This window comes from Lepidochelys kempii, chromosome 15 (assembly GCF_965140265.1).
Source record: "Lepidochelys kempii isolate rLepKem1 chromosome 15, rLepKem1.hap2, whole genome shotgun sequence".
Classification (NCBI taxonomy): domain Eukaryota; kingdom Metazoa; phylum Chordata; order Testudines; family Cheloniidae; genus Lepidochelys; species Lepidochelys kempii.
The window spans coordinates 15,217,673-15,244,256 of NC_133270.1; the positions used below are offsets into that span (position 1 = coordinate 15,217,673).

A 26,584-nucleotide genomic window follows, 5' to 3' on the forward strand; every position below is an offset into this window, starting at 1 on the left:
AAGTCGCAATATTACAACAAAAAGACTTCAAAAACAGACTCCAATGAGAGACTGCTGAATTGGAATTAATTTGCAAACTGGATACAATTAACTTAGGCTTGAATAGAGACTTTGAGTGGATGAGTCATTACACAAAGTAAAACTGTTTCCCCATGTTTATCCCCCCCCATGTTTATTCCCCCGTTCCTCAGACGTTCTTGTTAACTGCTGGAAATGGCCCACTTTGATTATCACTACAAAAGGTTTTCTTTCCCCGCGGGAACCCCCCCCCCCACTCTCCTGCTGGTAATAGCTCATCTTAAGTGACCACTCTCCTTACAGTGTGTATGATAACACCCATTTTTTCATGTTCTGTGTGTATATAAATCTCCTCACTGTATTTTCCACTGAATGCATCCAATGAAGTGAGCTGTAGCTCACGAAAGCTTATGCTCAAATAAATTGGTTAGTCTCTAAGGTGCCACAAGTACTCCTTTTCTTTTTGCGAATACAGACTAACACGGCTGCCACTCTGAAACCTGAGTATCTCATGACTCTCTCACTAGCGCAAAGCGGTGATGTGCTGCCCAAACTATCCAGGTCAGGATAACTCCGAGCAGAGCTCCACTTCTGTGCTGTTTCACTCATCCAATTCCATTCCTACTTACCTCCTTGGGGCTTGGAGGGTTGGAGACTTTTTGCTCAGTCCCAAGAAAATTATGTTGCCTTCATAGGAGCATTAAATTAGTAGCTTGGCATCCTCACACCATGCAACAATGAACATGGTATGTTGTACAGGCCCTGTATCAACTGTCAGATGCATACCTAAGAAAGCCCACATAATAGTTCCCTCAGTGTCACCTCTTGACCCAGGTGCTCCTGTAGATAAAGTGATGAGAAACTCATTCTTCTTCTATCCAGAACCATGTAAGGAAAGAAAATTTGCTTCAGTCTGCAGAACTGCACTAGGAGGGAAAAAGGATCCATTCATTGTCTCAGTCACTTTCTATACACATATGATTGATTTTCCATGGCTAAAACGGCAACCTTTCTCTTACAGTTTTTATAATTTAATAATTGCTTTATGTTACAATAACTTCATAGTAGCACTTGGGACAAAAAAGTGACCTTTCTGCTCCGAAAGCACAGGCACACAATCACTTGAGCTGAATGAAAGTCATTATTAGCAGTTAGCAATATGTTGGCTATGCCACATGGTTGAGAAGCTGATTTTATCCAGTACAGGGGCAGTGGTACACACGCATACCAACCAATCCATTACGATATTTTGGCTTTTCTTTTCAGCCCTTTGTTAAATGTGGCATAGTGAACGACGAGAGCTATGTGTCAGAGAGGCTCACTGAACTTCTTGGAACCGTTATTTCCAGGATGCCATGTTATTTAATAACCCAGTCTCATTGCCAGGGCATTTGAGGGCCCCTTTTTCGCCTTATCATTTAGGGCTGGTCAAAAACTTTCCATTGACATTTTTGTAACTGAAAATTGGGGTTTCAACTAAACAAATATTTTAGCAGAACCTGCCTGCTGTCCTCAAAAAATCCTCTTTAGTTTTGTGTTGGTTTTTTTGTCTGTAAACTGAAAATTGTCCAGTTTGGGGGGAGAGGTTGTTTTATTTTTTGAAAGGTAGGGATTTTCAGTGGATAAAAAAAGTCAGATCAACTCTACTCATGGTGTTGCATCACAGTATGCTGATGTTCCCATGAACGGGGAGTGATGCTGAGGCGGTGTCACCGCCTTGCCTTGAGGCATGCTGATGCTTTGCGTGATGGGTGGGTGCCAGGGGAAAGTGGCAAGGCACAGGGGTAACACACTGATGTTTCAGGGTGTGTTGGCTGCATGGCACCACAAGGGATGACAATTGGGCCTCTTGTTGCTGCCAATCCCTATAGCAGAGACTGTCCATAAAGTAACCCCACGTATCTAAGGTCCACCCCACCTGCGAGCTCCCACCTCCCCCAGGCAGCCAGGCCCCACTGACTAATTCCCTTCAACTCCAACTTTTAGTTTCCCTCTGGGTCCGTTCCCTGCGAGGTGCCACGCCGCCTCTTCTGATTGGTCGTCTCGGCATCGTCCGTAGCCCAATAGGCTCCTCCTTCGTGGACGCTTTGCGCGGTCCGCAGGTGGCGGCCCAATGCGGAGGCGACGTTGGAAGAGAGGCGGGCGGGGATTGGCAGGCTGCGGTGCTGGCGTCGTATGATTGGCCGGGATGCGGAAGCGGGGTGCCGGTGGCTTGCGGAAGCGGGTTGGCTGGCTGTGTGTGTGGAGCCGCCGGGCGTCGGGGCCGCCGGGCTGACGAGAGATGCGGCGCCGCTGCCTCCTGCTGCTCCTGGCGCTGCTGTGCGAGCCGGGCCGCGGGAGCGGGCCCGGGCCGGGCGCTGTTACCTGCGGGTCGGTGCTGAAGCTGCTCAACACCCGCCACAACGTGCGGCTGCACTCGCATGAGGTCAAGTACGGATCGGGTGAGGAGCGGGGCCGGAGAGCGGGGGCGGCCTGAGGGGGAGGCGGGGGAGGGGCCCGGCGCGCCGGGCTGAGGAAGGGGCCGGAGGGTGGGTAGCGCGGGAGAACTCGGAGGCGGGGACTGCAGGAGGGCGATGGGGATGCCGGCGAGGTGTCCGGGGTGGGCTAAGGGCCAGGGCCCCGCCCTGGGACGGGGCGCGACCCAGCGGCCCGGAGTCGGCTGCCCGGGGTGAGAGGGGAGCCCTGGCGGGGCCCTGCCCGCGGGGCTGACGGGCTGGCCCAGGCGCGCCCCGCAGCTGCCGAGGGGCGCGGGTGGAGCCCCGTGGGGAGGAGCTGGCCGAGGCGGCGGGGAGCGGGCGGAGGCGCGCTGCCCTTCGCGGGGCAGGAGATGTGGGGAGGGAGGCTGGCGCCTGAAGAAGTCTGCTGCCAGGCCAGTGCTGCTCAGTGGGCTCGCATAAGAGCGAAGGAAGAGGGTGGAAGGAAGGGCCGCTCCCAGGGTTAAATGCCTCTGGCACAAAGCCCCGGGGGGGCGGGGGGAGAAAATGCAAAAGTCTCCTGTTAGTATCTCACGGGTTTCGTTTTTCGCATGGAGAGGCACATCACCAGCTAAGTGCTCACATGCAGCACACTTACCACGGAGCGTTCCTCTTTCCTCAGCAGCAGTAAGCAAATATCCAGGACTGAGCCACGCAGAACAGTTAGGGGGCATCCACAAGGGGGTCTGGACCCATAGGCAACAGAGGCTTTAATTTAAAAATGCTTAATTTAATGAGCCATATTCTGTTTCTACATCTTCAGAACCTGATCTCCTAAGGCAGGGAGGGGTTCTCAGCCTTTTTCTTTCTGAGGCCCCCTCAACATGCGATTAAAAACTCCACGGCCCACCTGTGCCACTGGCTTTCTGCATATAAAAGCCAGGGTTGGGGTTATGGGATAGAGAGCAGAGCAATTGCCTGCGGCCTCGTGCCATGCCCCTCCCCCCCACCAACCAAAACAAAAAACAATATTGCTCCAGCTTTGGCTTCAACCCCATGCGGTGGGGCTTTGGCTTTCTACCCTGGGCTCCAGCAAGTCTAATGCTGGCCATGCTTGGCAGCCCCCCTGAAACCTCCTTGGGGGCCTGGACCCCTGATTGAGAACCACTGTTCTAAGGTGCAGAGTACCTGTAACTCCCATTGAAGTCAATAGGGGAGCTGTTAGGGCACAACACCTATGAAAATCCTGGCATCCCCTGGTAATATTTGTGTATTAGTGTCTCTTCTGCTTCTCAACAGTTCAGTATATATATTTTTTTCTGGGTTTGCATCACAGGTGAGGATGTTGATCTAGAAGCTGTACTAGTGACAGGAGTGGTGTAAAAATAGGGTGAGAAGGGAAATTAGTCTTGTAACCCTCCTTTGCTCTTCCCCTCCAATTATTAGTCTGAATGGATTGATGCTCTTTAGTAGTAAAGTATTTTTGATTCCCTGAACTGGTGAAAGGTGGGTTAGGTCAACCACCATTTTTAAATTATTTTCAAACAGGAAGTGGACAGCAATCGGTGACTGGAGTTGAAGCTTCAGATGATGCTAACAGTTACTGGCGGATTCGAGGGAAAAATGACGACACTTGCCAACGAGGAACACCAGTGAAGTGTGGGCAAGCAATACGACTTACCCATGTTAACACAGGAAAAAACTTACACACCCATCACTTCCCGTCACCGCTGTCCAATAATCAGGTAAGATGGTGGAGCCCTCAAAGCTTGTGCTTTATAAATTTCTCTTGTATATGGAAAAAGTGTCTAAAATGGCCTAATTTGGAGCAGTCATGGTCCAGGGGTTTGGATGCTAGCCAGCGACTCGTGAGACCTACTCTACCTCAGACTTTTTGCATGAGCTTGGGCAAGTCACTTGGGGTATATCTACACATAGTTGGAAGGGTGCATCCCAGTGCAGGTAGACAGACACACACTCGTTCAGCTCAAGCTAGCAAATTTAAAAATAGCAATGTGGCTGCAGTGGCTTGGGCTACCTGCTTGAGTACGTATCCAGGGGTCAGGCAGAATTTTATTCAGGCAGCTAGCCCAAGCCACCACCTACGCCGCTCTTTAGCCATGCTACTAATTTTAGTGCACTAGCTTGAGTAGAGGTACCACGTGTCTGTCTAATCATGCTGGGAAGCACCCTCCCAACTGCTGTGTAGACATACCCTAAGTCTCTCTCTGTCCTTATTTTGCTCTCTGCCCACCCCATCAAAAGAACCCTTTGCTTCCACAGTCACACTTATACACTTCATCTTTGTATTTCTCTGAAGATCAACGTTTCCCCTTCTTAGTCCTCCCGGCTCCCTCCCTCTTCATTTAGCAAGTACTTCTGCAAAATTTGAAAATACTTTTTAAAGTAAATTTCTTATTTAGCTGTTGTGGGTTTCCATAAGTACTCACTGGAGTCTTCCTTCCTGAGAGGAAGCATCGTATGGTGGATAGGACATTAGATTGGGATACGTGAGACCTGGGTTCTATTTCTGACTTGGTCACAGACCTATTGTGCGATCGTGGCAAGTTACATGGTCTCCCACCATTTGTCTTGTCTGCTTAGCTTCTAAGCTCTTTGAGAAGGGTCTGCCTTTTTACTATGTGTTTGTACAGTGCCTCACACAATGGGGTCTCTAGGCATTACTGCGATATAAGTAGTAATAAAATAAATGACTGAGAGGAAATGTTTCAAACGAATGACTTACCAGTAAATACCTGATGGATACCATACTATCTTGCTGAGAGGAAGGAAGGTGAGCCCTGTATCTGAGGAGTATTTTGTTCTTTAGTTTTCAAGGGTTTTTTTCCTCAAAAGGATTGTCCTCCCGTTTCCCTTGTTTTATTTTTGTTCATAATGCCTTTATTTTTAGCACTTTACCTCTGGACTATAGAGGGGGCAAATTATCCCATCTGGGTTAGATCCATTGCCACAAAAGCAATACAACATCACTTTTTGTTTCCTACCTACCCTTGTCTTTACAATTCCCCCTACTGGCTGAGTGATTGGTGTCTTAAGTATCTTTGGTGTTCCCTTATTTCTAATTCAGGAAGTAAGTGCCTTTGGTGATGATGGTGAAGGAGATGACTTGGATATATGGACCGTACAGTGCAGTGGGACACACTGGGAGCGGGAGGATGCAGTGCGTTTCAAGCACATAGGAACTGACGTATTCCTTTCAATAACGGGAGAACAATATGGCCACCCAATCAGAGGCCAACGGGAAGTTCATGGCATGACTTCTCCTAATCATCACAACTACTGGATGGCAATGGAAGGAGTTTTCATTAAACCCAGCATGGACCCTGCAAAACACGATGAGCTATGAATGGTTAAAGGACTTTAATGTATCTGTTAATCCAGGAGTAGGAGCTGCCAATCCTGGGTCTCTTGTAAATACTGTCTTGTCTGTGTAACTGACTCTCTGTACAACAGAAGGGCATTAGGATATTCTAGGAAAGCAACACTTCTGTGGGGAACTGCAATTTCATGGATCACATATTGAAACTTGTTTGGCAAAGTACTGTTTGAATTTTCTAATTCAATTGGTGGAAAAGGCTTGTGTTTCTATTAGTTTTCACTGTAATTCCCTTTGCTTATTACTTTCTTCCCTTCTACCCAGTCTAAAAGGAAGTGACAGATTTGAACTAAAGCATCTTTCTGATCAATCCCAGATATAATGCAAATTTATATTTTATGTTCCTTTTGCAGTTATAATTAAAATTTTGGAAACTCGTCTCTGCTGTTTAGTGAAAGAACATTACTAAATGACAAGATGGAATAGATCTAGAATGGGGAAAATATTTCTCAAACATGGCATCATGTAGAGGTAATGGAATCAACAAACCAATCTTCCAGAAAAAATTTGCAGTTCACTTGAAAATTGCTTCTAATGTTTGTAATGGGTTTCAACGTGTGCTGTATCTGCATTTAAAGACATCCCACTGGAAAATGTAAATATTGTGTATGGTGGGGTAAGGAGACAGTTAGTTATTTTTCACTCTGGATGTGTGGTGTTTTGTTTTTGTTTTTAAGAATTTGCATTTTTGGTAGTGGTACTGCTACTACTTAAGTGGGTAAGATTGTTCTGAGAACTGTTACAGAAAGTTACTATTTATAGAATTCTGTTCATTAAACAAATTTCTTTATATAGTCTGAAGGAGCAATTGCATTTGAACTTTAATTTTTTCATTTTATTTAGTTTTTGTACTCACACATCACTTTGAAAGATCACTAGAAGAAACCAGATGAATTAAGAATAGGGCTATGTGTTCATGATTGTTCAGATTCAGAAAAAAGAGCAAACCTCAGCTAATGTATTTTTGAGAGACACTAGGGAAACGTGGTCTAGATAAAATTACTATAAGGTGGGTGCACAACTGGTTGAATGACTGTACAAAGAGTAGTTATCAATGATTTGCTATTAGATTGGGCGATGTATCTATTGGGATCCTGCAGGAGTCAGTCCTGGGTCTGGTACTACTAAATATTTTCACTGATAACCTGGATAATGGAGTGGAAAGTATACTTAGAAAATTTGTGGATGACACCAACCTGGAAGGGGTTGCAAGCACTTTGGAGGACAGGATTAGAATTCAAAACAACTTTGACAAATTAAAGAATTAGTCTGAAATCAAAAAGATGAAATTCAGTAAAGATAAAGTGCTAAATACTTCACACAGAATGAAGAAATGGGGAATAACTGGCTAGGTGGTAGTACTGCTGAAAAAGATCTGGAGGTTATAGTGGATCACAAATTGAAGATGAGTCAACAATGTGAAGTTACAAAAATGGCTCATATCATTCTTTGATTTATTAACAGGAGTGTTGTATGTAAGAGACTGGAGCTAATTCTGCTCTGCTGGGCACTGGTGAGGCTTCAGCTGAAGTACTGTGTCCAATTCTGGGTGCCATACTTGAGGAAAGATTTGGACAAACTGGAGAGAGTCCAGAGGAGAGCAACAAAAATGATAAAAAGCTTTGAAAACTTGACCTATGACAAAAGGTTTAAAAAACTGGGCACGTTTAGTCTTGAGAAAAGAAGACTGTGGGGGGCCTGATTACAGTCTTCAGGTATGTTGACTTATAAAGAGGACTGATCAACTGTTCTCCAGGTCACTGAAGGTAGGACAAGTAGTAATGGGCTTAGTCTTCAGCAAGGGAGACTTAGGTTAGATATTAAGAAAAACTTCCTAATGGTAAGGGTAGTTAAGCTCTGAATAGGCTTCCAAGGAAGGTGGAATCCCCATCACAGGAGGTTTTGTAAGAACAGGCTGGACCTGTCAGGGATGGCCTAGGTTTACTTGGCCCTGCCTCTTCAGGGGGTTGGACTTGATGACTTCTTGAGGTCCCTTCAAGCTCTCATGTCTATGATTCTGAGTATTGGTCAGGAACTCTGTGCCCTTGAAAAAGTCATTTAATATCTCTGTGCCTCTTTCTCCCCACCTGTAAAAAGGGAATAACACTCACCTGTCATAATGGGGTCTGAGGAAGGTTAAGTAATGTTTGTAAAGTATTTTTAAGATGCAAATTGCTATAGAAGTTACTTGCTCTATTTGCTTTATACAAAAATTGTCCTCATTTTGCTCAGCACAGCAGGTTGGGCAAAAGGTAACAAAATTAGGAGCACTGGTCTCCCTGAATAGACTGTTAGTTCAGTGACTCCAATTGTAATTAAACAATCAATTACTGAAGCAAGAAATTGGTTTGGGCTATTGCGTTTACTCCCTTTACTGCTACTGTCACAACTGTTACAAATGTGAAGCATGCAGGGACTATACCACTACTTGGCTCAAACACAGCCCATTGCAATTAAATGTGGTGGCAAGTGCTTAATATCATGTGATCATTTATGCAGTTAAGCCTCACAGAGAGGCTTCAGTTTTTCCTTCAAGAGATAGAGTTGTTTGCAATGAGCTAGTTTGCCAGTGCAAGAATTCTACTGTTGCCAAGTCTTTTTGCAGCACTTACTTGTTTTTCCTACTTACAAAAAGAGGTGAGTGAGACTGTTCTCTGTTTCTGTAGAAATTTGCTGAACATTGCAATTCAGAAGTTGCAAGTACTTTAGTTGGAGACTGGGTGCACAGACTTTGTCACTGACTTTTTATTTGAGATGTAATCAGTTAACTAGTAGTCAAACATTTTAGCAAATGTACAAGAACTAGGGGCCAGCTGTCACTAAAGTTAATGAGTCTTTCCACTGAGTTCAGTAGGAATTGGATCAGGCTGAAGGATCAGTGTTTGTATTGTCCATTATAGTACAGCTGAACTCATTTTACTAATACTTAGTTTTAAAATGAAGATCGATAAATGGTAGACACAAATGTATAATTACACAAATATTTCTTCTAAATGCTGTAATACAAGCTGCTTCTTTCCTTCCTTCTTCTATGAAAGACCATTCCCCTGAAGCCAGCATTATAAATAACTTCAAGAGGGGTGGCAGCATGTACTAGATAGTTGGCATTGCACCTTCTTATCTGTACTGTTGCCAGGAGCCAAGGACCTTTATGTACAAAGCCAGAGGCTTTGGTGAAGGGGGTGGGAGGTTAGACATTTGCACTCATTGTCCTGTGGAAGATTTTGAGTTTGCTGGAAAAGAGGGGCAGCGCATTGTGCCTGTGGACGTGAGCAGGCTCGTTCGCCAGTGGATTGACCGACCAACTGTTCGTAACCCTGCAGTCTCTCTTTCGCAGGTAGGGCCTGGACATTTAGCACTCCCATTACCATAACTGAGTAGGAGCTTGCTGGACTTGGCCGTTTTTTCTTGCCCTTATGACTACTGGTACAATGAGTCAAGCTAGACTGGAAGCAGAGATGAAAGAGAGAAAACTGAGAGTAGGGCTATAAGTACTCAAGTACTTTTGTTTCTGTGTATGTAGGTGTAAAAGCCTACCCAAGAACCTAGGGAGATCTACCCTACCACTCCTCATTCCCTACAACATTTGAGTCTTTAGCACAGAGAGTCAATGTATGAAGTACTTATCCCTCAGCAAGTTGATCTTTAATTTTGCAGTACAGCTTGACTTCCACAACAAGCGTATCCTTCCCTGTTCTTGAGATGGCTGTTTCTAGAGCCAAGAAGAACAGGAGATGCTTATTTTGGTTAGGAAGGACACAAGTCATTTTTGTCTTCTGTTGACTTATTTTTCCCTTTCACGTTAACAAAGATTTGAATTAGTTTTAAAACACTTCAGGCCCCAGTCCAGCAAATTTGTGGTCAGTTTAATGAGGCTATTCAGAAATGTAAAACTACTGACATGGGCAAGTGTCTGCAGGATTAGAGCCATATACAATAATGTTAGTTTGCTTTGGATGTTCAGAGATCATTAACAATAGTGAGAAAACACCTGCTAGGTATACTAACCAGGAGACTGACTAGACAATCTATTTTTCTATGTTTATGGTTTCCATGTTTAAAACACCTTAAATACACAAATCATTTCCTTGATAGTGAAACTGGCATATCATGCAATTATTTATTTCCAGTTTGTGGGTTTAACAAAAATCCTTGTGACATTTTTGACAAACAATTGTTTTGTGTGTACGGCAGTCATTCTGCATTTGGATGAGATTCAAAAATCCATACTGCTAAGTACTATTTCTTATATGTAAGAGAAATTGATTTCCAGGTAACCTAGTAAAGTAAGGGGTCTTTAGCCTCCTTTATATTCCATTATTTGTTTTTGAAGATAATACAAATTTAAACTGATTTCATATCTATTAAATCACAGATTTCTGCTGTTGCATTTTAAAGCCCTTCTCCATCATTCTTGTAGTATGCACACTTCTTTCTCTGATGTGATATTGACATTTTCTCAATGCTCCGTGTAGCAAGTTTAACGCTAATGAAGACATCCTCCCCCCGCTCCCCCCCCCCAAATGTCTTGACAAATTAAGAAATAAGACATCTGGAAACTTGAGATTAATTTATTTTCTGATTCTAAATGAATTGATGATGTAATTTAAATGCTTCAATAATCTTTTATCCAACAGGAATATTTGTGTCACGATGGATTTATCCTTCATTTCTTCTCATACCTGCAGTCATACTGCTGAATGTCTTGTAGATCAGTGGCTCTTAATCTTTCCAGACTACTGTACCCCTTTCAGAAGTCTAATTTCTCTTGAGTACCCCCCAAGTTTCACCTCACTTAAACTACTTGCTTACAAAATCAGACATAAAAATACAAAGGTGTCATAGCATTGAAAAAGTGCTTGCTTCCTCATTTTTACCATATAATTATAAAAGAAATCAACTGGAATATAAATATTGTACTTGCATTTCAGTGTATATTATATATAGAGAAGTATAAATAAGTCTCTGAAATTTTAATTTTGTACTGACTTTGCTAGTGCTTTTTATATAGCCATTGTAAAACTAGAAAAATAACTAGATGAGTTAATGTCCCCCTTGGAAGACCTCTGTGTACCACCAGGGGTACAGTCACTTTTGGTTGAGAACCACTGTTATAGATTGTCCTAGCTGTAAAATACAGCCAGGCTTGGATTGTCAAGGTCTAGCGTGGACCCAAATCAATTTAATAAATACCAGTTTCAAAAGCCTTGAATGCATATGGGAAATCATAGAATCATAGAATATCAGGGTTGGAAGGGACCCCAGAAGGTCATCTAGTCCAACCCCCTGCTCAAAGCAGGACCAATTCCCAGTTAAATCATCCCAGCCAGGGCTTTGTCAAGCCTGACCTTAAAAAATGTGTATGGAAAATGAGGTGCTACGGTTGTAGAAACTGATGGCTTGTAACAGTGATGGCACATTTTCCTGTATGTGTGAAGCCCTCTGGAGATAGATGTTTACCGTATTATTCTTCAGTATCCCCAATGCCAAGTATTAAAAATCATGAGATTTTTAAAAAATAACTAAATTTGGGGCATTTTTTATTTACCTGTGGAGCCCTTAGCATTCACATTTTCCTCCACACCAGTGAAGGCTGGCAGTTTATGGGGAGAATGGGCAGAGGGGGAGAGGGAGCTGAGATTCTCATGTACTTGCCTACTTCAGGAGCTGGGGCTTTATGAAACACGAGTGAAACTTATGATGAAAATGGTAAGATTTGGGACACTATTTAGTTGGTCCCTGTTGTTTTCTTAGGGCACCAATATTGTTTTTTACAATATTTGTCACTGAAGGGAACTAATCTCTGCAGGTAACCTTAAATCATAAACTCAGCAATTGGGGCCTGTGACTTTAGTAGACTAACTTATATAAATAACTGGGAAAGGTGGACAAAGAACCTTGAGAACAGCAGTGTTGAAATGGGTCAATTTCTCTTCCAAAATGTCCAATTTTAATTCAAAATAGTGGACTAGAACAACCTTTGAAAAACAGAATTGGGGATAACTTTGTTAAATACTTAAGTGATATGAGGACTATTGGTTTATAAAATCTAATTACTGTAGTTTTAAATAACTACAGCCTGTACCATCAAAGTATCTGCTTAATGCTGAATTAATTCCACACACTTGTAGCTCAGTCTGAAATGTATCCTGTATCAAATATTTGATGCCCTTGTTTTAATTTTTAGGGGTAAATGTGTATGGAAAATGCTATTTTCTTTCCCTTTCAACTTCACAGCTCTATTTAACTGATCAATATGTGTACATTTGCCACGTCAGGAGCTATAGAGGTCTCATCTGTAGTGACTGATATACTGAAAGGGGACCAATAAGGTCATGGTGGTTTCTTTAAAATGTCAGAAGAAACTATGAGTTCTTGCTTCTCTATTCTGAATGTCAGTGCAGAGGAATTATTCCTGAACCATCATGTTATTTCACCCATTACATTTGGGCATCCACTGAGTGAGCGAGCAAAGCACATTTTAAAATGTGCAATTAAAAAAAAAAAAAGTTGACACAACCCTGTAATTGCAATGCTGACTTGACAGTACTTCTGACTCGGTTAGTCCTGTGGAAACCCCCTATTTGTCTTCTGCCTGCTCCTTTCCTTCAGCAATGGAATCAACAGCTGTAGCTACAGATGGACCATGTTTGACAGCTGTCCTGCACAGAAGCCAAGCTGTAGAATATCTTTTCCAGCAGCAGCATCTTGTTGGACGTCCGATTCCTTGGCTGGTACATTTGCGGAGGGTTTTTCTGGTTGGGTTCCCTGCTGGCAGCTGGGAAATTAGCCACGAGCCTGTCAAGGGTTGAAGAATGCAGGGTTGCCTGATCATTTTTCCCTTCTGTATCTCACTTTCTATTTCTTACCTTTGAATTTATGTACTCTGTTCAAGCATAACTTCCTTCTCTAATCTATCTCTGGGGCACTGTTCAAAAGTCTTTGTTCATAAAAAGTGATTCAATGTGCAAATTTTGCATCCTAGTGCTCTTACGACCTGGGGCTATATAATAAGGTCCTTTCCTCAATTTTTACAATCTGTACTGTGGTAAAAATTTAGGATGAAATCATGCTGCTACAAGGAAATATCCACCTACCAGCCAGAAACTCATGAGGTTCCCTTTACACAGCTTCTCTTGAATTTTCCCATAGAGAAGAAAGCAGAGATGGACGGTGCCTGCCTGGGGAAGGTACAGACATGCCAATCTTGGGGCTGCTTTGGGGGCATAGGGCAATTTGACCATCTCTAAAGTTGTATAGTATTTGCTGTGTGCATATCTCACAGGTACTCTTATGTAATTATGAAAGGCAGACTTTGGGTCTTAAAGTAACAGTTAAAAATCAATATAACGAATACATAGATCTGGGAAAATGAAAGTCTGATTAAACTAATACATAGCCCAAGCACGTATTATTGCGCCCGTATCTGTAACAATCCTTTAGTGAGACCCTTCTAACTTATCATTAATAACACCCTTTCCTCCTACAGGTAGGAGGAAATGCCTCCCCAGAACCGCATCCACCATTTTGTAGCAACATGCTAATTTAAATATATACTAAGCATAAAACTGTAAATGAACAAGAACAAATGGATATAAGAATGCCCATACTGCGTCAGACCAAAGGTCCATCTAGCCCAGTTATCCGGTCTTCCGACAGTGGCCAATGCCAGGTGCCCCAGAGGGAATGAACAGAACAGGTAATCATCATGTGATCCATTCCCTGTCGCCCATTTCCAGCTTCTGGCAAACAGAGGCTAGGAACACCATCCATGCCCATCCTGGCTAACAACCATTGATGGACCTATCCTCCATGAATTTACAGTAAAAGCTGTTTTATCCGGCATGTTGGAGGAACAAGGGGGTGCCTGTAAGTGAAAAACGCCAGTTAACTAAGAGGGAGGGAGTCTGGGTATGGGAGGGGCAGCAGGGAGGAGGTACAGGGTGCTGGATCAGGGGGCCGCTCACCTTGGATGGCTCCCAGCAAGCAATGACCTGTGCCAGCTGCTCCTAGGCAGAGGCGTGGCTCTGTGCTCTGCCTCCAGCTGCAGGTGCTGCCCCCACAGCTCCCATTGGCTGTGATTCCCAGCCAATGGGAGCTGTGGAGCTAGCACTCAGGGATGAACCCTAGTTCTTGTGTTATGAGAAGGAATAAATAACACTTCCTTATTTACTTTCTCCATACCAGTTATGATTTTATAGACCTCAATCGTATCGCCCGTTAGTCATCTCTTTTCCAACCTGAAAAGTCCCAGTCTTATTAATCTCTCCTCCTACAGAAGCCGTTCCATACCCCTCATCATTTTTGTTGCCCTTTTCTGAACCTTTTCCAATACCAATATATCTTTTTTTTGAGAGGGGGTGACCACATCCCAGTATTCAAGATGTGGGTGTACCATGGATTTATAGAGAGGCAAGATGATCTTTTCTGTCTTATTATCTATCCCTTTCTTAATGATTCCCAACATCCTGTTCACTTGTTTGACTGCTGCTGCACATTGAACTATCCACAATGACTCCAAGATCTCTTTCCTGAGTGGCAACAGCTAATTTAGACCCTACATTTTATATGTATAGCTGCGATTATGTTTTCCAATGTGCAGTACTTTGCATTTATCAACGTTGAATTTCATCTGCCATTTTTATTGCCCAGGCACCCAGTTTTGAGAGATCCTTTTATAGCTCTTCACAGTCATCTTTGGACTTAACTATCTTGAGTAGTTTTGTATCATCTGAAAATTTTGCCACCTCACTGTTTACCCCTTTTTCCAGATCATTTATGAATATGTTGAATAGGACTGACTGGTCCCAGTACAGACCCTTGGGCCACACTACTATTTACCCCTCTCCATTTATTCCTACTTTTTGTATTTTATCTTTTAACCAGTTACCAATCCATAAGAGAACCTTCCCTCTTATCCCGTGACAGCTTATAAACTGGCCATCAACAAATTTAGGCTTGAAATTAGATGAAGGTTTATAATAAACAAAGGAGTGAAGTTCTAGAGCAGCCTTTCACAGGGAGCATTGGAGGCAAAAAGCTAACTGGCTTCAAGACTGAGCTTGATAAGTTTTATGGAGGGGATGGTATGATGAGACTGCCTACAGTGGCATGTAGCAGATCTATGACTGCATGCTGCAAATATCTCCCATGGCTGGTGATGGGACACTAGACTTACAGGTACGGGGCTAGGCTCTGGCCCCTGGAAGGGGCGGGGCCTTGGGCAGAAGGGATGGGGCTGGGGGAGGTCAGAGCCAGCCCCTGCCCACCCTGTACCGGCAAGTGCCTCCTTCCCCCTCCCTGGGGTAACAGCGGCAGCCGGGGACTCTGGCAGCGTTTTAAAGGGCCCAGGGCGGTAGCAGCAGCTGGCGCCCTGGGCCCTTTAAATAGTCCCCAGAGCCCCACCACCGCTTCCCCAGGGCTCCGCAGCAGGGCTCTGGGGATGGGCTCCGGCTGCCACTACCGCCCCGGGCCCTTTAAATCGTCCCCAGAGCCCTGGGGAAGCGGCGGCGGGGCTCTGGGGACGATTTAAAGGGGCCAGGGCTCGGCCACTGCTACCACCCCAGGCCCTTTAAATCGCTGTCCCAGTCCCGCCGCCACTACCCCAGGGCTCTGGCAGCAGGGCTCTGGCAGCAATTTAAAGGGCCGGGGGCTGCAGCCACTGCTGGGAGCCGCAGGCCCTTTAAATTGCGTCTGGGGAAGCCGATCCACCCTGGTACGGCGCACCGGCTCTTGCCAATATGCCGTACCAGGGTCTACCGGCTTACTTTCACCTCTGGCTCTGAATTAGGACAGACAATTCTTTCCCAGGTGTCTGGCTGATGGGTCTTGCCCACATGCTCAGAGCCTAACTGACTGACCCCAAATATGGCAGAAATTGGCAGAGACCCTGGGGAGTTTTTCACCTTCCTCTGCAGCATGGGCCACAGGTCACTTGCAGGTTTAAACCAGTGCCAGTAGTGGATTCTTTGTAACTTCAAGTTTTTTTAAATCATTATTTGAGGACTTCAGTAATGCAGCCAGAGGTTAGGAGTCTTATTACAGGAGTGGGTGGTTGAGGTTCTGTGGCTTGCACTATGCAAGAGCTATGATGAGATGATCATGATGATCCCTTCTGACCTTAAAGTCTATGAGTCTAAATGGCATGAGGAAATAATAGAGAAGGCAATGGCAAAGCAGAAGATGGAAAGGAAAATACTAATTAGACCTGCACTCTCCAGAGCTTTTTCTCCCCGAGAGCCTCCCATCTAAATGCTACTCAGGGAAACTTCCAGAATTTTGCTTGGAAAGTAGCATTTTGCATCTTCATACCAGGCTTGCTTACTGTTTATTCAAACTCCTGTTTTCGGAAGATTTCAGATCCTTCTAAACCTTTGGGAAAATTCATTCACATAAGACCTTGGCATGGCAGAATGCTATGGAAGTGTGGAGTGCCATCTGGCAGTTTGAGGCTAATGAAACACTCCCAATTTATCAGAAGCATATGCCAGTTTAAAGTTTGCTCAATGGCTGACCTACAGTTTTGCTGTATTTAAATTAACATACAAGTGTCAGTTTTGTATCCCTTGGAGCAGAGCGTGAGCAGTGGAGGAGGGTCCTCAAGTCTGGAATCCTACCTAACAGCCCAAGTCTGACCTTCAGGACACGTAAGGCCAATACGTTTACCTAGCCTTCTCTTTCTGAAAGGGTTGATTGATAAGTGTGCATTTGTCCAAAGGGGAGTTATGGTTTCTTTAAACTGCCTAGAGATTAATAAGTGCATCTTATAGATATTAAAATATTGTTGGAAGCTTAGGGATAAGGAATAATTGTCAACACAATACACTTCAGGCTCACCCTGAAATGGGTGCTCCGATCCCATTCATTCTGTGCCCATATTCTGTCCAGTAGCAAACATCTCCCTGCCCTCCCTCCAGTTCATTTCAGCTGGGCATGGGATCACCCCCACCTCTCATCTTACACCCTGCCATGGTAAATGGAGATGAACAGGGATCCCCCTAGATTTGGTTCCTGGAATTGTGTGTTCCAGGACTGGCCGCAAAGCTCTGTAGCGGAGCGCTCATGCTTTTGGAACTTCCTTTCTTGGGCAGCTCCCCCAGATCACAGCCTAAGAGGTGTGTGTTCGGTTTAGCGTCTGCTCCAGTTTTGTTTGATTTGCTTCAATTCCTGGTAAATATGATGGATTAGACAGCCTTGGCAGCTGGTTTCTCTGCTGCTCATGGTGGGAACCATGCACTGTACCACTCTGTACCTCTTAACAATGGTTTTGTCGCCAACTCTTGGACACCCAGGCAGCTACTCTATTTACTTTGTAATAAGATGGACACCCCAAACCCCTGCCCTGCCCATCGCCGGTGGCTCCTCACAGTCGATCCTGCCGCCTTGGAGAGTGGGGGAGGCAGGACTGGACTGTAACACGCCTCTCCTACTACGTTCCCCTTGGTTCGCAAGGAGATGGAGGGGACCGAGCTTCAGACTAAGCCTGATCTGCAACCCAACGGGTGCGACTGTCTATTTTATTTGCTTTAACCCGTAGCGGCAGATTTTTAGCAGGGGAAATACGCAGCACCCCAGAGTGCCGGAGTCAGGGACGTTGAGCAGTTTCTATCACGGCCACTAGCTAGCGCTGCTCTTCTTTCTGTCTTTCTTTCTGTTTGGAGCTGTTACTGTCACGCCTCTGAGCAATGAAAAGCTCGCTTGCTGCGTGCAGAACTTCATGGGAATGTTGCAGATTTGGCAACCCAGCAGCGTAGCTTGGATTGCCTACAAATGTATGCTCTTCGGGGGGAAACAAATAACATCCACTTCCCTTGCCTTACACCTGCCAAGGCGATCAACTACTGTAATACCTCTAGCACGGCCGCGTCTTGCTTGTTAGACGGGCTCTGCCAAGCCATCTACTACTCAGCTATTTAAAAGGAAAGTTTAAAACATGAGTGCAGCCTGTGAAGCAGTGCATTAGGCGTCTCTGTTTACTGTCTTTCCGCAGGAGCCGTAAAACTCAATCAAAACTGGAGTCTGTTTGCTTAAAGTAGACGTATTTGAAGCAATTACCCCTATATTAAAATGCAAACTGGTTTCTAATTTTATGGCGGGGGGCGGGGAGGGGGATACACAAAGGGGTTACCAGAAATATGCTGGAAGGCCCGTGCTCAATGAGAGGAGAAAGCGCCCTGATAATCTGGCAAATCGTTTGCATTGGGGATCCCACCGAAAACAAGAGCTGAAATCATCATCATCATCATCATCATGTCTCTAGCCACCGCCGGATACAGGACATCGATCCACGATAATACTCACATACAGGCTCCTTTCCCCTAGCTGCAATTAGCCCGGCTGTCCAAGATCTTCCAGCCCCTGCAACAGAGCTCTCCGGCCATCCCCGAGGGCGGGCCCGCGCCATCCATCATGCACGTTCGCCTCCCCTTGCAACCTGGGTGCGAGACCGTCCATCTGTTACAGGGAAACCATCCGGCCCCTGCGCAAAATCCAGCTGCTGGTTCTGTTTCCGCGGCGCGGCGGCTCCCCGGGGCAGCCTTCATCTCCCGCCCTGCGCCTCGCAGCCCCGCACGGTGGGGCGCGAAGGCGGCTGTGTTTCTTTCTCCTTGCGCCCCTTAGCGCAGGCGGAGCTCCCGGGGACGCTGTCCTCCAGCTCCTTTCTTTGCAAACTCTCCAGGCCGCGGGGTGGCTTTCCTGGCTCTCTCAAGCCAGCCCTTTGGCCCGCTCTGCCCTTGATTTGGTGGGGAGGGGTTTGGGTTGCATAGGACCCTTCTGCAATCGCCTCGGCATCAGCCGGCAGCAGCATGCAGATCTCCTCTGCTGGGGGCTCCTCCTCAGGCCGGTAGCGGCAGGATTGCTCCCACTCTCTGCCCTCGTCCACTGGAAGCTGCTGTAATCCTGGCCCCCACCCTGCCAACTCGGCTGCCGCCCCCCTCCTCGGTCCGCTCCTCCCCGATCCTCTCTTCAGGCGCACGCCGGGCTGCTGCCAAATGACGTCTCTTTATTCAGCCTCCGCCGGCGGTCATGTCAAAACACCGGCATGGAGGTGGGGAGTAGCAGGGCCCCGATCCTCGTGTGTGGGCCCAGCCTTGAGACTCGCCTGCGAGGGGCTTCTGTCCCTCCTTGCACCACGCGCAGTGGGTGTGAGCCGTTTCTGCCTCGGCAGCGATTACAGACTCCAGCTTCTCTTCAGACATCAAAAGACACCCTCCCCCGCCCCCCGCCTCTTCTCATAAGCCCCCAACACTGATCTGTGGGGAGACCGAGGGGTCTGCGCTGTGCAGAGAAGACTCATCTCCGGGAGGCAGCCGCTGGAGGGTTTGGGGGCCGAGCAGCTCCAGCTTTGGGTAGGCTGGTTATCTATCCGGAGGAAACCCATCCTGGCTTTGAGTTCCTGGGAGACCCTGTACTGATCTTCCCTCTCTGCACCCAGCTGAGCCTCCCGGTGGTTTCCCGAAGGCTTTGGGAAGGCTGGCCACAGGGCTCACTGGGACGGGGAGATAGTGGAAAAGGAAATACAGGCCATGTCTACACAACAAAATTATGTGGACTTAAACCGTGGTGGCTGTAGTTATTAAATCGCTGGTGGCGCATGTCCTCACCAGGAGCTCTTGTATCCATGATCTTGTCCTTGCAGGGCACTGTGGGACATCTCCTGAAAGCCAGTAACAATGGATATAAGCCATGCAGTCTGTACACTGACTCTGCATCAACCTGATTACGTTGACCCTGACTCTACACCGCTGGGGGAGGTGGTGTTCCCATATCGGATAGAGAGGCACTTATGTCCGAGGGAGACAAATTTAAGTGAAGACACTTCCTCAATGCAAGGTAGTGTTGACATAAGGCTATTTATTATAGGTGGTAGTCAAGAGGTGTAAGTATTCTATATGGGATATATGGTGATCAGGGGCTTATCTGCAGGAGTCCTGTGGCCCACAAGTGATGGAGCATGAGTGAGTTACGCCTGGTGTTCCAAGCAACTATCGATGAAAACTTTGTACCACTCCGCTGTAGCTTGTAACACATAAATTAATTTATTATAAGGGCACGATATAAGACACTAATAGGTCTTATATTAGTGGTATATCTAATATCTTATATTAGTAGGTAACCGGCTTAAATAAAGCTTAATGTTTGAAGCTGAAATGCAAGAAACCTACAGGCTTATGCCTGAAAGATACCTCGCTTAGCCACTATTAGGCCTTGGGACTTAGATTAAGGTAGCTATACTATATAGATAAGCTAGCACAAGTAAATTAATAAATCTGTTGAGTTTATATTTGTTTGTATGCTCATGTTTTGAAAAATAACTGCTGAGTTTGGAAGAAAATGTCTGAGAGATCAATAGGCACCACAGGATGAGTGTTGGTAGCTGGGGTGAAATATTAGAGACTTGTAAGCTAACCATATGTTACTATGGTGATAAGATGGTGATGTCAATGTTAATAGATTTAAAAAAAATCTATCCAAGTGGCCTATCCGATGAAGAGTCCCTGATAATATCAGGGTGAGCCTCCCAAAGATGGACATGAAGGGTTCAACCCTCATGCATTTTAATGAGCTTTGGTGGGCATATGTGTAACTTATTATAAATAGGGCTTGGCAGATGGCTGGAGGTCACCGCTTCCTGGGGGTCATCCTTTCCTGACCCTCAACAGGAGCTGGCCACCTGCACTCTTCTTCAGGATTCCATATGGAGGTGTGAGTTCGAAAGAATTGGAAATACTGGTGCTAGATGCTTTTTTGTTTTTTTTCCCCTAACCATTGCAATTTATGTGACAGTTCTAGGAAAACACCAGTTAATGTGTGATAAGACTTTTCATAAAGATTGTTTCTTGCATACTCCAGGTCTCCGGCAATGATGCTAGAATACATGGTGGTGTTAGCCTTCATGCTTTAAATACTAGAGTAGCTATGGAGATCGGACTTTTCTCTGATACTAGAATTTAAAAGGGATAATCAATATTATTCAATACCATAACCAACAAAAGCCACACTACCTTGTATGTATTGTTCTTGTGATATATTTACATAGCCATAGGATAAAGCCACTTTGACCGCCTTGCCTGCCCACTAATCCATCCACTCTGGGGCTACTGATAACTCGGAGCAGTTTCAAACAACCATCATTTATTTGCACACTGTTTCCTCCCCTCCTTCAAATGTGGATTTTGTTCCCCAACTTTACGTACTCCCTCCTCAACCAGTGACCGCTTTAAAGCTATCCCACTGCCTACCATGCTGACCAGTATTGTCTCATTGTTTCCTTGGACTCCCCGATCTATTTGTCTGCATCCATCTGTTGTCTTTTATCTTATTCTTAAATTGCAAACTCCATGTGGTAGAGACAGTCGTCTTGCACTGTGTTTATACAATGGTTATACAAAGGGCCTCATTGAGTTTCTAGGCACTATGGTATTACAAATAGATAATAATAAAATATGATGTCTCGTGACCATGCAAAAGGCTGGAAAGGGTGCTGTGTTATCATTAATGTTATGGTAGCACCTAGAGCCCTAAGCCCCACTGTGCAGCAGCTAACACGAACTTACAGCTAAAAGTTGGTCCCTGCACCAAAGAGCTTACAATCTATGCAAAAGATGAGATGTCATAGATTGTTACAGTGAACAGATTCAGGGACTGCAAGATAACAGACATTTGTACCATCAAGGAATGTACACCTGTCCCAAATCCACCCAATAGAGCTCACTCACTTCTGGTCCCAGAATGTCCTGATTTCAGAGTAGCAGCCGTGTTAGTCTGTATCCTAAAAAAGAACAGGAGGACTTGTGGCACCTTAGAGACTACCAAATTTATTTGAGCATAAGCTTTCGTGAGCTACAGCTCACTTCATCGGATGCATGCAATGGAAAATACGGTGGGGAGATTTTATATACACAGAGAACATGAAACAATTGGTGTTACCATACACACTGTAACGAGAGTGATCAGGTAAGGTGAACTACTACCAGCAGGAGAGAAAAAAAACCTTTTGTAGTGATAATCAAGGTGGGCCATTTCCAGCAGTTGACAAGAACATGTGAGGAACAGTCGTGGGGGGGGAGGGGGGGAATAAACATGGGGAAATAGTTTCACTTTGTGTAATAATACATCCACTCCCAGTCTTTATTCAAGCCTAATGTAATGGTGTCCAGTTTGCAAATTAATTCCAATTCAGCAGTCTGTCATTGGAGTCTGTTTTTGAAGTTTTTTTGTTGAAGAATAGCAAGTTTTAGGTCTGTAATCGAGTGACCAGAGAGATTGAAGTGTTCTCCGACTGATTTTTGAATGGTTATAATTCTTGATGTCTGATTTGTGTCCATTTATTCTTTTACGTAGAGACTGTCCAGTTTGGCCAATGTGCATGGGAGAGGGGCATTGCTGGCACATGATGGCATAGATCATCACATTGGTAGATGTGCAGTCTCTGATAGTGTGGCTGATGTGATCAGGCCCTATGATGGTGTCCCCTGAATGTCCTGAGTTAGACTGTGTAGAAAAGCTGTTTTAAAAAAACTTTTCTGTTGTTTGTTACTCCTCTATAGCCCTGTACCGTTGGCCTCGTGCTAATTAATGCACCAGACATCACTTGGGGAAGTACACAAGAAATAGTCCCAATTCCATTTTTTTAAACCTCTAAAACATTTGTAAAATAGTTCTTCCTGTAATGTGTTCTATACAGACTATATGCAGGTGTGATGTGGCACAAAGGCTTTATCAATGCTTGTTTTGGGATGATCCATGTAACTTATGTGGCTTCACTTATGCATAATGTGCAAATCCCCAACTCCTGCAAATACTGCACAATCACATATTCCTTAAACATGGGGGGAGGAACCGGGGGGCAGTTTGTGCAATATTATGATTGCCCCGCTAAAATAAAAATCTGGAACTGCAGTATCTACAGCATGCTTAACTCAGTGAAGTTGCACGTACATAGCAATGTATCTTCCTGTTTGTCTTGCTAACGTGGTAACTTTTTACTATATTGCTCTTTGCTATCACATGTGTGCCACCAGTGGAATGGGGATGGAAAGGAAGCTATTGTTCACCTGGAGACAGTTTTCTGTAAAGTTGTGTTACAGCCATTAAAGCAGATGTGCTGCTGCCTTGTACCTTAGCTTTCATTTAAAAAAAAAAAAAAAAAAAGTTCTAAACTACTGGATAATGCAGGGAAAGACAGCAAAGGTCCTAAAATCCCAGGAGAGAAAGAGAGACATAATATTTTAATGCTTGCTATTTTCTCTAGCTCCTGACGCAAACGCATTGATTTGTGGCAGAATTTTTAATGTTAACAACTTGCTGAAACAGTCTCCCTGTACAAAAGGTCCCAGCAGCAACTTGACAGCAGTCTCTGTGCCCGCTGGCTCTTTACTCAGGGAAAAGGTGTATTATAATATCACCAGGGAACATGGCTTCAGTAGGCTTAAAAAAAGAAAAATCTTAGCAGGTCTTACTGCGCATGCTCAGAAGTGATGTCTCAATGGCTTATAACTTTATTACCTGTCAGTGAAGAATCCTTAGATTATGAATTCGCAAACTGGGGGTCATTGTCCCTACAAAAAGGAGTCTGGGTGGGAGGGTCACCATCGCCCCGCCCTTCCCATATTGCTAAATGAGAAGGGAATCCAGATAGATGGGAAGGGGGCTTTTCCTATGGAAAAGGTGGTAAGTGGAGTCCCTGTATGGAAAAGGTTGAGAACCACTGCCTTTGATGCCAAGCTTGAAATTTCAAAGTTCAGCTCATATAGTTATTTATCCAGGCTTTTATTTACAGAGGGGAAAGGAAGTGATCTGATTTTAAATGGGAAAATAGTATTCCCTGCTCTCATCCCCCAGACACTCATAGCTTTAAAAACATCTAAGGATTCTTGCTCAGACTGTAGAAAAAAGTCACCTTATGGGCAAAAATCAAACACTGAAAATATCAGACCAAAAGATGAACCACAAAGTTATTGGTGTGAAAACAGGGGCTTCTGACTGAAATTACGTTGCAACCTTAACTATATCGGTCACTATATTGCAAGTGTGTGTGGTGAGAGAGAGAGAGAGAGAGAGAGAGAGAGAGAGAGAATATCAGGACTGCCCTTGGTTACAGAGTTTCTGAAAGCTGTGCTGATTGAAACTGGCCAGGAAAAACCACAGGTGTACACTGACTTCTCTGGAAGAAGAGAGTTTACATCAGTGAGTCTCGAACTTTTTTACTGGCGACCCCTTTCACATCGCAAGCCTCTGAGTGCTACCCCCCCCCCAAGAAGTTAAGCACACTGTTTAATATATTAAACACCATCATAAATGCTGGAGGCAAGCAGGGTTTGGGGTGGAGGTTGACAGCTTGCAACCCCCCATGTAATGACCTCGTGACCCCCTGAGGGTGGGGGTTGAGAACCCCCGGTTTACACCGAGCTGTGTACCCCCCCTTCAACTGTGTTGTGGGGGGGACTACAGGGAAAGAGGCTATTGGACTAAAGGGGAAATTGGCACATGAGGGGTATGAGTGTGGTTGAGGGTGACAGTGCATTGTGGGGGCAACATGGCAAGAAATGTGCAGGTAAAAGATCCTTGAGTCATCCTCAGCTTGTCCCTTCAAGTCACTTGTGCCCCTTCTTATTCTGCGTTATCCTTCCTTCCAACACCCCTTGTGGAAATGCAGGACTATCCTATGATCTATGCTTAGTCTGTGCTTAGATTCACACTAAAATTGAATTGGGGTGTAAGATCCTGTACGAGCAGAAAGCAGCTGGTGCTGAAGATGATCCCTTCATAGGATAGAAAGCTGCATGAAGCAACCCTACTAAGGATATTGTTGGGTGTGGCACTGTGTTAAAAGGTGTTTCTGAAGAAACAATTGAAAAAAGCTCTTGCCATCTTCATGCAATTATTCCTCTCACCTTAATTCACACACAGGTTGTTCACCCTAGAATTTTCAGTACAAGGAAAGTGCCTGGTAGTGTTACATCAGACTTTTCCTTAGTCTAACATAGGAAGAAACCAAAGGAAAATGACTCATTGTTTCACTGGTAAATAAACAATTTAATTTGAGGGGCGAGGGGACTTTATATATGCCTTGAATGATCTAACATCCTTTAGGAAGGATGGTCATGAGGTTAAGTTACTGGAAGTCCTATTGAGAGAGTTGGCTTTGATTCCCAGCTCTGCCACAGATTCTTTGATTTACTCAAGATCACAAAATCTCCCTTTACTTCATGTTTCCCTCCCATCTGGAAAATGGGAATAATAATCTTTCCTTTATCTGTTTTGGCTGTTTAGCCTGTTACCTCTTTGGGGCAGCGACTGACTATTATTGAGTGTGCAGCGTCTAGCACAATGGGACCCCCGTCTGAGTTAGAGCCTATTGTCAAACACTTTTTTTTACTAATTGCTCAGGGTCTAGCAATAGCTGGGAAAGACAGCGGTGGGATCGCACACAGGGCTCTGGGGAGTGGGGGTGCTGCTTTTGTCTCTGAACTGCTTGCTTTAGTTTTTTGTTTCTTACCTATAGCTGCTTATGAGAGTCTTTGAGGAAGCAGCAAATCCTTGACCCTAACAGTCGTGTTTAAGTTTTAGGCTCTATATGACTGTGTCTGGGAAACAATCTATCAGGAATTAACAAAAATAAAAATAAAAAGTGGTACAAAGGGAAATGTGTGTTCAAACACTCTCAGGCTGTTTACATTAGTGTTTATTTCCTACCTGGGCAGCTACACAGGTGATAGTGAGGGTGGATGCTCTAGTGTAGATCAGCTGCTGGCTTTTTGACCTTCATATCATCTAAGAGTGCTTAGAGCAGGTAGATATTGTGATTACAATGTTTGTAGCCACCCATGTGCAGTCTATACTGGAATTCCCACTGGTGGGAGGAAACTGAGGGGTGCCTAATGTAGACAAGGCCACAGATGGGAGTTCCTGTATGGGAAGAAGCCTTTCTCATGGCTGGAGAGAGATTGGACAGTCAAACGATGCATATAGAGCCAGGAGAGGGTCATGTCTACTTATAGGCAACCTGTCGGTTTCACAGCCTTAAACTCTCCAGGGCGAAGACTGTCGTTTCCAGAGAGTGGTGTGTGTTCAGCCCCTAGCACACGTGACCACTGATCCCTGACTGGGGTCTCAAGACTTTAAGGATTTAGAATCACTAGTTATGTTTTTTTTCTCCTGACTCTAAACAGAGGATAAACCTACACATCTCAACATACAGTGTGCTAAAATGATCAAGAAAATACACACACGGATAATGAGTTTATTTGCAAGGTGTCAATCCTGGCCCTCATGCAGGTGGTTTTTTCTCCCCTCCCCCCCCCCCCCCCCGCCACTTACTCTAATGGGACCAGGACTCTAGGCCAGGTATTTTATTCATTGTCCTATACCCCACTACCATCCCCTCTACTGGGAGAGGAATCAAAGCAATCAGATTTTTGTTCCACGTGAGAGACTCACAATAGCACATTGATTTGTTTGTGGAAACCCCAAATGGCAGTGAAAGAGTCTCTGAACCTGATGCCCTCTCACAGCTATTTGTCCAGCACCCAGTGCTTTACCAGCAAGAGTTCCTGGACAGAATATCAGAGAAACCGTAGATTCTGTAATGGATAATTTTCTGAGTTATTTCTAGATTGCCGAGCATCAATAGATTTCAATTTTGTTTCTGCAGATCAAGAAAAGTTTATGTATTTGAGGGTTTCAGGCTAATTTTAGACAGAAGTCTGGGAAACAGAGGGCATGAAAATAGCCTGAGCAATATTAATTGGACAAA

The 26,584-nt window shown here is 44.8% G+C and overlaps 1 protein-coding gene across 1 annotated transcript; it reads left to right on the top strand.

Annotated features, from left to right (window-relative positions):
• The first annotated feature begins 2,207 nt into the window (after positions 1 to 2,207).
• SDF2L1 (stromal cell derived factor 2 like 1) lies at positions 2,208 to 8,220 on the top strand. Its single transcript, XM_073312863.1, has 3 exons — positions 2,208 to 2,459; positions 3,981 to 4,177; positions 5,521 to 8,220. The coding sequence occupies exons 1-3, from the start codon at positions 2,300 to 2,302 to the stop codon at positions 5,797 to 5,799; spliced, it is 636 nt and encodes a 211-aa protein (XP_073168964.1). The 5' UTR covers positions 2,208 to 2,299; the 3' UTR covers positions 5,800 to 8,220.
• Positions 8,221 to 26,584: the final 18,364 nt, after the last annotated feature.

Bases quoted from the DNA above. Each gene is read 5' to 3' on its own strand.
- SDF2L1 (XM_073312863.1), top strand. From the start codon at position 2,300: ATGCGGCGCCGCTGCCTCCTGCTGCTCCTGGCGCTGCTGTGCGAGCCG. The intron at 2,460-3,980 runs GTGAGGAGCGGG...ATTTTCAAACAG, and splicing joins TGAGGTCAAGTACGGATCGG to GAAGTGGACAGCAATCGGTG. The intron at 4,178-5,520 runs GTAAGATGGTGG...TTTCTAATTCAG, and splicing joins CACCGCTGTCCAATAATCAG to GAAGTAAGTGCCTTTGGTGA.